The sequence below is a fragment of the Gossypium arboreum genome, chromosome 9 (genome assembly GCF_025698485.1).
Source record: "Gossypium arboreum isolate Shixiya-1 chromosome 9, ASM2569848v2, whole genome shotgun sequence".
Taxonomy (NCBI): Eukaryota; Viridiplantae; Streptophyta; class Magnoliopsida; order Malvales; family Malvaceae; genus Gossypium; species Gossypium arboreum.
Genome location: NC_069078.1, coordinates 74865398 through 74877252, shown reverse-complemented (window position 1 = coordinate 74877252; position 11855 = coordinate 74865398). Strand labels below are relative to the sequence as shown.

Genomic DNA, 11855 nt, shown 5'->3' with positions numbered 1-11855 from the left:
CTTATGAATATGAAGAGAAATGAAGAGAATTCTAGATATTCCAATTTAGTCCCATTTTTTTTTAGCCAATTTTAGCAATTTTCCAATTTTGCCCTTATTTCACCCATTTCCTGATTTTTCTCAGCTATTGCCGCCCAAAATATCTCCTTTGGGATTATTTTCACTTTAGGTTCTTCCTCATTTGACAATTGAGCTATTTTATCCTTTTAGCAACTTTTACAACCTTTTCAATTTAGTTCTTTTTATTTAATTAACCACCCAAACGTCAAAATTTTCTGACTAAATTTTATTACTACCTCACCAACACTCCATAAATATTTCTAAAAATATTTATGGCTCGATTTATGAAGTCGAGGTCTCGATACCTCATTCTCGACCCAATTTACCTAATTAAATCTTTTAAATCACCAAATTCACTAATTCAAAGATGCTTTTATATTCACATTTGACTCATAGGTATTAATTTATTAAATTTTTAACTCACCCGTCGGATTTGGTGATATCAAATCTCTATTCCCGATACCACTGAAAATTAGGCTGTTGCATGTCTTGTGAATTTTAGTGCATGTTTCACACGGTTTGACACTACTGCCTGCGACATGGCCGTGTGATCCAAGTCAGTATGTTACGCGGGCAGAGGTACGGGTTGGGATACGGCCGTGTGTTTCAAGTCAGTGAGTTACACGGGTAAAGGCATGGGCTAGGACAAGGCCGTGTGTTCCAGCTTCGAAAACCACACGACTTGGGGCATATCACATGGCCTGACCACATAGCCGTGTGATCCTTGTTTCTAAAATTTTTAGAAAATTTCCCCAAACCCTTTTGAATTATTTCAAATTAATCCTTGTTTGTTTTCTAATTATTTTTGGGGTCCTATAAACTCGTATTAAGGAATGTAAGAATATTTTTACGCTAATTTTAAATGAAGTAGCAAACCTTAACTGGGTGAAATAGGTCATTCTACTAATATCATCAGATGTAGATAGTCAAAGTATAATCTAATTCTCTGATTCTAATAATTGGAATAGTCTTGTTAGGTATCCAACTTCTAGCTTTCAAGAGAGGATAAATAATGATCAGAATGTAAATAGTGGAAGACTAAGTTTAGCATTGCATATCATATCTAATTGCTCTATTGTAAAAGATAATAATAATATGAAAGTATTAGATTAACATGTTCTGTTCTCTGTATATTATGAATGTTAATAGTTAGTTTGCACATTTGATTATGTTGAAATTAAATGTTCTGATCAGTTAATAATGCCTGTGACTCTAATCCGACGAAGGAGGTGGGTTAGGGGTGTTACAATAACTTAGTAACTAAATGTCTCTAAAATAGTAGTAAAATTAATAATAAAATAAGAGTTATACAATATTCAAACAATAACAACAAAATAGTAGCAATATGACAACAAAACAACAACAAATAGCAGCAGGAAATTTTTTTTAGCAAAATTTGAGTAGAGTCTGGGCAAAAAATTATTACTTGAGGCCTGACCCATTTAAAAAATGGGCATTATTTTTTGTCCAAACTCATTTTTCGGGTATATATTTTTACCCAAAATTCTCTCGCTTTTCGGATGAGTCTTCGAGCTTAGGTAGCTCGCCAAACCCATGATCAGATATATTTTGTAATTGAAATATGTTTTATTATTTAAGAATAATTTAGTTTATTTATTTAAAAATAAATAAAAACATGCATAAAGTAAGGTTTAAACCCAAATTAATTATTGTATTAGTAAAACATTTAATTTATAACATAATTAAAATTTTGTTTTGTATTTTTGTACATTTCAATTTTTATTATGCACATTTTATTATCTCTATCAACAAGATATATTAATGTATTTAATTGAGTTGGTATCATAAGTTAATTCAAGACCAACTCAAAATTGATGACAACTAAAGGTGATCATGGGCGGGCCGGGCGGGTTCGGCCGGGCCCAAATAAAATTTTAGGCCCGCCTACTAGGCCCGGCCCAAATATGGGCCTAAAATTTTGCCCAAGCCCGCCCGAATAAAATTACTAAGCCCGAGTCTGCCCGCCCATATTAATTTTTTTTCTTATTTTATTAAATAAAAAATTTAAAAATATAATAAATCAAATATATTTAAAAATATTAAAATAAATATTAAAATAAATAAAAATAATACTAAAACAATTCTTAAAACAATACACAAATTAACAATATAATAAAAAATAGTTATATTAAAATTTAAAATAATTAAAATAAAATAAAAAATTATATATTAATATATAATTGGTCGAATCGGGCAGGGCTCACCAAAAACTCTTACTCGAGGCCTGCCCGTTTTTTAAACGGGCCTCGTTTTTTTGCCCAAGCCCATTTTTCGGCCTATATTTTTACTCAAACCCTCCCATTTTTCTAAGGGCCTTGGTAGGGCCACCCATGATCACTCTAATGACAACATATGATAGACAATTTTAATCTGATTTTTCATTTTAATATCGTATATATTTGTTATGATAACATTAATTAATTTCAAGTAATATATTTTATTATTTATTATATGTTATTTTTAAACACATATTTATATTCTAAATATGTGAATTTGACACGTATATATGTGATAGGCCATGAGATAGTATGAATATATATTTTGTTTTGTGAGATAATATATATATATATATATATATATTTATATATATATTTAAGAAATAGATATTCACGGGTGAGAAACCAGTAACAAAAACATTCTCCACTATTTAACTTTCCCGTTGTTCTCCTCGTTTCGAAGAAAACCTTTTTCTGGGAAAAAAGAAAAAAACTGAACCGAAAATAAAATCCTATAATCTCACAAATTAAAATATTATAATAGAAATTTTTTTAACCTAACAGACTTTTCCATTTAATCTTTGAATCCATTGGCAAATCGAGCAAAATCAGGGAACTAGAAAAGAAAAAAGTGCTCCGGGATGGGGGACGTGTATTGTTCAGACTGCAAGCGGCAGACGGAGGTGGTTTTTGATCACTCGGCGGGAGATACGGTGTGTTCGGAGTGCGGGTTGGTTTTAGAGTCACACTCGATCGATGAGACGTCGGAGTGGAGAACCTTCGCAAACGAGTCGGGTGATAACGATCCCGTCCGTGTAGGTGGTCCCACCAACCCGCTTTTGGCGGATGGCGGTTTATCTACTGTTATTGCTAAGCCTAACGGTGCTTCTGGTGAGTTCCTCTCGTCTTCGTTGGGTCGCTGGCAGAACCGTGGGTCGAATCCGGATCGGGGGTTGATTGTAGCTTTCAAGACTATTGCTACCATGTCTGATAGGTATTTGATTTTTATTGTTGGCTTTTTGGAATTTGCTTTTGGTTGGTATTATGGTGTCTGTTTGGATGGTCAGACTTTGTAAGTAAATAATGCGGAAAAAATGTGTGTTAGGGTTATGGATCTTGGGTGAAATTTTTTGGGTTTTGTTTGATTGAGGTGAATGTGTTAGGTGAGCTTGTCTTGTCCAATGCTTCTAGAGACAAATTGATGGAAATGCTAGAGATTTTGAGGGATTTCCATTTTTTCCCCGATGGGGGTTGGCAGGTGGAAAGGAGATGCTTCAGTTATCGGTGAAAACAAATTATGACGGAAATATTGTACTTTATCGTAATGGAGAAAATTGTGGATCAAAGTTTGAGGGCCGACTCTAGGAAATTTACAATTGATTGTCATTGTAATAGTTGTAAAGTGTTATACTTTTGAGTTGTGTTTTCCTTAGTCAGAATAAGACTGGCATCTAATTGTTTGAATTACACAAATATGTTCTCTGTTGTATCTGGCTTAATGTGATCCAACTGAATATTAAAATGGTGATCCGGCTGTACAATCTAGCTGAGTATTAAGATTGCATTTTTTTTAAAGCATTGATGTTTCAATATGTGTGATTACTTTACGAACAGTTTCAATACTTGCTTCAGTAACCATCGTGTTTTCTTTAGGTTTAAAGATTTGCATAATTATTCACTTTCCCTCTCCTTTCTTCATGAAGTGAAGTTTTATGCTTGAGATATAGTGATATACTATAATATGCCACTTATTTGGATAAGTTTTATGTTGCAGGTTGGGTCTCGTTGCAACTATCAAGGTATGCTACCCATTTCCTTGTAATATAATTTGAATCTTATATGGTATTTCACTCTATTACCATGGACTGGTGACATGCACAAATGCATGGGCTGGGTCTATTCCGTTATTTTAGTATGTCGTGTATATATATTATTCATACTGGTTGGTTTTGCTGCCATAGACCAAAAAAAGGGTTTATCATGTACTAGACCATATCATGTCGGCAACAATACTAAATTAAAACGAAGTTAAAAGTGCAGCATGAGAGGCTTTATAAGAATGACTTGTTTGAAATAGAATGTCTCTAGAGACAGATTTCTGATAAATTAACCAGCTTGGGACAAGGTATTCTCATGATCTCTAATCTTGTGCATATGCTGAAAGGCTAAAATACATTCAAGCATTACCGTCACTGCTGATCTCCTTTTGGCCAATCTTGTGCATGAGCAGAAAAGAATTACAAATATAGAGCACCAATCTTGTGCACGAGTTGAAACTATGAAATGCATGTAAAAGTTACCATAGCAGCTGAAACTTCCTTTTGGAGTCCTGGTTTATGCATGAACAAAAATAGGTTATGAATTTAAACCTCCAGTTCTATGCATGACTAAAAGAAGCTTCCCTGCTCTTAGTGACCTCACCATCAGGAAAAATAATAATGTTAGGGTTGATGGCTGGGAAAGAAAGCACTTGTTTATTACACAAAACTGTGTGGTAAGTGTGTTTGATTTAACAGACTTCTAAGATGTAATTAGATCTTGTCATTAATGAGGAAAAGTTACAGGGGAAGCATGCACCATTCTTTTATTTATTTATTATTTTACATATTATTTTACTATCTTTATAACGATAATAATACTGTAACCAAAGGAAGTTGCTGCATAGAACACCAGGATAGAATGTTCTATAAACTTTGAAATATTTGAGTAACAATGACAGAGGGACAGGCATCCTGGTGATAGTTTCTTTACTATGCCTTTCCTTCAAGTGACTGAAAAATGAGCATTTAACAGTAACACTTAGAAAATGGATGAATGTTCCGTTATCATTTGAAAATTTCCATTTTTTAGCAATTAGTTGTATGTAAATCTTTTAGAAAAAGGAAAATAATATGTTACAAATAAACTCTGCCATCTTTAAAGGCTTCTTAATTTTGAAGTTAGCTTTTAATTTTTGAAAACTAGCTGCAGTTCAGTTATAAGTTTTTTCCATCTGGCCACTGAAATTTTCTTGTAACCACCATCCCTAGTAATCTCTTTTTCAGATATTGTTTTCTAATGATCACCATAAAAATTTGAGCATTTTTATGCTTCTAAAAGAAAATGATTTTATATTTGAAGTGATTGCCAAAGTTAGATTGAGAGGCTTCCTATTAATGAAAAGAATCTTTGTGCATGACATTTTAAATTTTAGTTTCATGACCTTTTTATTCTTTATTCTTTCTTTTTTTATTTACCAATTTTAATGTGCATGTAATTTATGGGGGTTTTCCGTTGACTGAAGGATCGAGCCAATGAGATATATAAGAAGGTGGAAGATCAGAAGTCTAGCAGAGGAAGAAATCAAGATGCATTGTTGGCTGCTTGCCTATACATTGCTTGTAGACAAGAGGACAAGCCTCGCACTGTCAAGGGTACAGCCTAAGATTCTTTTAAAATCTGGATTCTTTGTGATTTATCTTTCTTAATGTGTATTAGCTTCCCTGAACCTTGCATTTCAATTAGAAATTTGCTCTGTTGCCAATGGAGCCACAAAGAAAGAAATTGGCCGAGCAAAAGAATACATAGTGAAACAACTGGGATTAGAGACTGGCCAGTCTGTGGAGATGGGAACCATACATGCCGGTGACTTCATGGTGAGTTCCCTTTTTTGCTTAAGGAAAAAAAACTCTATAACAGTGCTTTTAGTAAACAATTGTGTTGTTTTCTTTATGCTCGGTAGGGTGCAGTTCCATTGTTAAATACTGTACTATTCATTTACCGTTTATGGTTGCCACTGACATTAGTTTTTTTAATTATCAGAGGCGTTTTTGTTCCAATCTTGGTATGAATAATCAAGCAGTTAAAGCTGCCCAGGAATCAGTTCAGAAGTCTGAGGAGTTTGATATAAGGTAGTTTTTATTCTGTCTTCATCATGACAATGTCAGCCTAAACTGAAACTTCTGTTTAAGCCTTTTCCTTAAATAAAAATTTAATTCACTATCCTCTTGACTTGGATAATTCTGTATGGATCTCTCCATTTAACAGAATGCATGATTAGGAAGTGGGTATTTTCAATTGAGCAACTCACATGATTAGGAAAGTTAGAATGTTTGAATAATGATGCAAAGAAAAGGAAGCTTGTCGAGTATAGAAAGACCATTATAGTTGAAATTTTGCAATAGTTGCCCTTAGATCTTATTGACTATTAAGATGGAGGTGGATTATGAGATTCTGGTGAGTGAGAAGCAAAAACATTTAGGGATGCGGATGTTAATAAGGATGTTGAGAATCAGGAGTCAAGATTGTTGAATTGACTATTGTCTATTGAGACATTAGATCTCTTATGTATATCTTCTTTAATTTTTTTTCACTTATATTAGTTTCTGTATGTATTTGCTAATAATTTAGATAACTTTGCAGGCGAAGCCCGATATCAATTGCAGCTGCTGTTATTTATATCATAACACAGCTGTCTGACGATAAGAAGCCTCTTAGAGGTTTGATATTTCCCACCTTATTAAGTAGAAATAAAGATGTTTCACCAACGACTTTTATGTGCCTAATTTCCTTCTTGATATGGTTCGAAATACTGCAGTTTAGGTTGTAGTATTGATATGGTTCGAAATATTGCCAATGTTGTTAGAATGAGATTGAACCGTCCGGTTGAACTGGAAACTGGTGGTCCAACCAGTTAAACTGGTGACATATAACCGGAAAAAGGTCAATCGTTTGGTAAAAAACTGAAAATCATGAACCAAAAAAACAAATAAAAAAAGAAATTTTTTTTTAAAATTTTTTGTCAAAAAATTTTGGATTATGTTTTGGCTCATTTTTAATTATGATTTTTTTCGTAAATATTTTTTTTCTTAATTTTAAGTTTTTGGAATTTTTTTATGAACTTTCTAATTATTAATAATTTATTCTTTTTAGTTTTTTAAAGTGGTTGAACCGGGAACCAGAGTTAACCTGGTTTGACCTTCAGTTGAGTTCAGTTCTTGTCGCATTAGTGTGCACCTTATGGAATGTGTTTGTCTAATAAAAATAAGAAAGCACAAGGAGTGTATGCAAAATGTGAGCTGCTACTATCATTCTATTAAAAATGTTCACTTTTAATAGTAAAATGTGCTGGATGCAGATATTTCACTTGCTACAGGAGTTGCAGAAGGGACAATCCGAAATTCGTACAAGGATCTTTATCCCCATCTGGCAAAGATAATACCAAGTTGGTATGCCAAGGAAGAAGATCTCAAGAATCTATGTAGTCCTTGAAGTTAACAACAGACAATAATGAGAATACACAACACACACACAAAAAAAGGGCCCTCAAATTGGCTGAGTTCTTGGAAAGTTCCAAGAATGTTCTTTTTTTTTTTTTTTCTTTCTCAGTTTTCCTACTTGACTTTACCCTTAAGAATGGTAAGGGAGGTAATGTGGATAAGATGGTCTTAAGGTTTTTTTTTTTTGGGGGTACTTAGTGGTCTTAAGTTATTTACCGATAAATTTTAGTTAATTTAGTTAACGTATGAACTTGCAGCAAATTTTTTGAGGGAGTATTGATATGATAGGAGTGCAATTTATACTTGATGTTTTAACCATGGCTTTGTAGACGCTAGTTTCTGGATATCACCTCTTGGCATGTAGTGCTTTTTGGCAGCGGTTGTTGACAACATTGCCTAGTAGCAGCACTCCGTGCCCAAGCAGCTACCAGACGAGCTGCACTGAATAGTTTTAGTACTTCTTTCGTTGAGCACTTAAGCATCCGAACGCTAACATGTGACGACCTTAAAATGCATCTAGAGAAGATTAAAAAGCTATGAGAAGACTTGAACTAATCTTAGAAAGTAGGTAGAATTCTAAGGTTTATGACCTTTCTTTGGGACGTAAGTTCTGTCTCTTTCCATTGGACAAATAGTGATCGTAGCACTCCAATATAACCTTCACTATGTCAATTATCTTCCTGACTCGTTTTTACTTGATGTGAATGTAACTTTTCTCTCTTTCTCCATCCATAAAACCCCCGTTAACTTTGTTGCTTATCTTTATAACTTCTCTGGAAGGACTAGAATAGATGATCTTTTTAGGGGAAATAAGCTTCTTCTTCTATAATCACTACAACCATTGTAATCTTCACCGTCGCCTTCATCATAATCATCTATCATCGCACTATTCTTTTAGGGTTTGTCTTGATTTCATTCACTATTTTCTCCTGACACTTCGTTTTACTTTTTTATAGGTTTAAAGAAACTAGATTGGGTTGGTTAGTTGATTGAAAATTAACATAATCTCTAGTTTAGTATATTATGTAAAATCGAATATTATCTGAATTTAATGGGAAAAAATTGGAAAAGTTAGTAGAAAGTTCATTAAAAGTGCATTGATGATTTAACACAAGTTAATGTGAATAAAGATGAGACTATACTTAAGCTATCATAGATATTTTTTTTATAATTAATGTGATTTAACTATCTAAATTTGTTTCATGGAATTTATTAAATAGTGTAACTGGTTAAAATGGTTATTAGATTTTCACATTAAGATTGATATCACGATATTAAAGGAACAATATCACTTTTTTAATAGTGATTAACGCTCGTTTAAAGTGTATTGAAAAATGGTAAGTGATTTGTACCATCTTTTTCTCTTCACCGAATTTCTAAAATAAGAGAATTTTAATAATTATCGCTAGGTGGATATGGTGGTGGATGGAGCAAAATGATGCGACTATGGTTTGACATTTCCATCCAAGTCTTTCCCTTAAATCAATCAACCTATATTTTCGAACCTTTCTTTATCTTAAATTCATTTTCTCGCACATGAATCCATGGTGAGGATTTTGCTACAGCAATGGTGTTTTGGTGGCCTCATAGATCTTGTCATTACCCGCTCTTGATTACAGATACTCCCCCTGTTGCGTTCGCAACATTTGGTGCATTGAGAGTCCAATTCAAGATGCTTACCACCTAAGAGAATGTCAAGTAACTCTCAGGGAAAAGATAGGAGAACTCAACACATGAGAAATTCTTTACCCTATGCACTTACTTAAGTACTAGAGTACATCTAGATATCCCTAAGGGAGTCCTCATCAGTATTGGAGACCTTATGGGGGCACTAACCTATCACCTTCAGCTCTAAAGATTACGGGGATATCCAAAGACTCGACGTGATCCTACTGTCATCATCGCTACCATCTATAGCCTTACCTTTACAAAAATATTGTTCAACGTGATGAAAAGCTCCAACGATATCCTTTTCCTTTGAACCATCTTCTAAATGAGCATTATGTTGCTAGATTATCACCACTATTTCTGCCTTTGGTGGGAACAGTGAACGTTGAGATATGCTCCCTTGGAAGTCTGGTTCTTATCCTCACGTTGGGGACATATCCTCAAACAACTACCACCGTGGTAAATTACTTAGTAGTAGATATTGCGTCGTCATACAAAGCCCTTCTCGAATGAACTATCTAGAATGCATTAATGGGAGCCATAAAATCTGTCCCACACCTAGAGGTGAAGTTTCCCACACTGCGCGAGATATGATAAACCTAAGGAAACCAACAACTAGCCCGAGAATGCGAGAACGTGAGAGAAAGGGGACAATTTGCTATAAAGAGAATCAAAATGTGAAAAGAGAAGGAAAAAGGTGTGAGTTGCAACTATTGAAGAATTAGAAGAGATCCATCTTGACCCAAGAACCTCAACAAGACTGTTTGCATAGGGACTTAGACTAGTTATGGTCGAGAAAGCAAAACTACTTACCTTTTTGCTAGAAACAAGACGCTTTCACTCAGTTGCAGAAATGCCAGGAATCGCCGCAGAAGTAATCGTGCATCATCTAGGCGTAGACCCCTCTTTTAAGCCGGTCCAACAAAATAAAAGACTCTTTTCCATGGAAACAAGGCTCGCAATAGACGAGGTGGTTCATAAGCTCCTAGAAGATGGATTTATCTAGAAGGTACAATACCTACAATAGCTAACCAACGTTGTAATTGTTAAGAAACCTAATGGCAAGCGGAAGATTTGCTTAGATTTCATTGAATTAAACAAAGCATGCCCCGAAGACAACTTTCCCCTTTTTAGCATCAACAAACTAGTAGATGACAGCTCTAGACAAGGATTGTTAAGCTTTATGGATGCCTATTCGAGATATAATCAAATTTGACTGTAATCTTGTCAATTAGAAAAAGACTTCTTTTATCACCGAAAGGGGAACACATTGCTAAAAGGTTTTGTCCTTCCGCCTGAAGAATACTAGAGAAAAATACCAAAGGTTGATCAGCAAAGTTTCGAGAAACAAATAGGGAGGAAGCTGGAAGCCTATGTAGACAACGTGCAAGTCAAGAGCCTCGACTCTAGCGGCCATATATCTGATCTTGAGGAATCTTGAGGTATCCTCATTGGAGGTTCCTAGGGTTTATGGTCACACAACGAAGAATTAAGGTTAACCCTGAAATGATCGAAGCCATCATCCAAATGGCAAGCCCACAAACGGTTAAGGACATACAACTTCTGATGGGAAGAATCACGACTTTTAAAATATTTATGTCTGAGTTGACAGAAAGATGCCTTTTTGTTCTTTAAGATGTTGAACGGAAACAAAGGCTTTGATTGGACACAAGAGTACAAAGACGCCTTTCAGCAACTCAAGGCCTTCCTAATGTCACCCGTCTTGCTCACCAAACCTGCTCCACATAACAGCTCTACCTATATATCTGCCACCGCTGAGACTATTAGCGCAAAATTAGTTTAAAGAAGAAGGAAACTAGAACCTATGTATTTCGTTAGCAAAAGTCTTGCAAGGGGTCGAGGTCAAGTATCACAAGTTGGAATAGCTACCTGTGGTTATCTCCAACGGAAGAATAAGTCATTACTTCCAGCCGCAAATCATTGTGGCGCTGATCGACAACCTGTTGTGCCAAGTACTCTATAAGCTCAAAATGTCAAAGAGAATCATGAAGTGGGCAGTTGAGCTGAATGAGTTTGACTTGCATATAAGACCCTTGACAATTCCAAAGTGACAGATCCTGGTAGATTTCAACGTTGAGTATACACCTTCAAACCTAGAAGAAGACAGCGGCAAGTCACCTTCTTAGGAACTCTACGTAGACGGATCCTCCGAGATTCATGGATGGCGTATGACTCCTACTAAAAAGCCCTAAAGAAGTTAACGTATGACTCCTACTAAAAAGCCCTAAAGAAGTTAACTTGAAGTATGCCTTAAAATTCAACTTCAAATCCGCCAACAATAAAGCATAATATGAAGATTTGATGTAACACCCCCAAAATTTTTGACAAGATGTCTATCACTATTACGGGATCAAACAATGAAATCTCGAGAAATTTGCAAAAAAACGAGTTAAATAGAGAATTTTCATGAAAAGAATTGCAGAAGTGAATATGTGGAAAAAGGAATAAATTAAAAATTCTAAAAAGTTGGAGGACCTAAATGTAAATTTGACCAAAATGAGAAATATGAATTACTATTGATTTTTTTAAAGGGTTATGGATGGTGAATGATAAGTTCTATCAACACAATAAAAACTTTAGCCTTAGCATCAATAGAACATCATATCACGTT

General features: G+C 34.7%; 1 protein-coding gene across 1 annotated transcript; it reads left to right on the top strand.

Annotated features, from left to right (window-relative positions):
- The first annotated feature begins 2675 nt into the window (after window positions 1–2675).
- On the top strand, window positions 2676–7816 carry LOC108453985 (transcription initiation factor IIB-2). The gene is made up of 7 exons (XM_017752259.2): window positions 2676–3291; window positions 4072–4096; window positions 5581–5710; window positions 5802–5932; window positions 6099–6187; window positions 6699–6775; window positions 7414–7816. The coding sequence occupies exons 1-7, from the start codon at window positions 2939–2941 to the stop codon at window positions 7545–7547; spliced, it is 939 nt and encodes a 312-aa protein (XP_017607748.1). The 5' UTR covers window positions 2676–2938; the 3' UTR covers window positions 7548–7816.
- Window positions 7817–11855: the final 4039 nt, after the last annotated feature.

Excerpts from the sequence above, each read along its gene's own strand:
- LOC108453985 (XM_017752259.2), top strand. The coding sequence starts at position 2,939 with ATGGGGGACGTGTATTGTTCAGACTGCAAGCGGCAGACGGAGGTGGTT. Across the intron at positions 5,933-6,098 it reads TACATGCCGGTGACTTCATG|AGGCGTTTTTGTTCCAATCT; the intron begins GTGAGTTCCCTT and ends TTTAATTATCAG. Across the intron at positions 6,188-6,698 it reads TCTGAGGAGTTTGATATAAG|GCGAAGCCCGATATCAATTG; the intron begins GTAGTTTTTATT and ends ATAACTTTGCAG.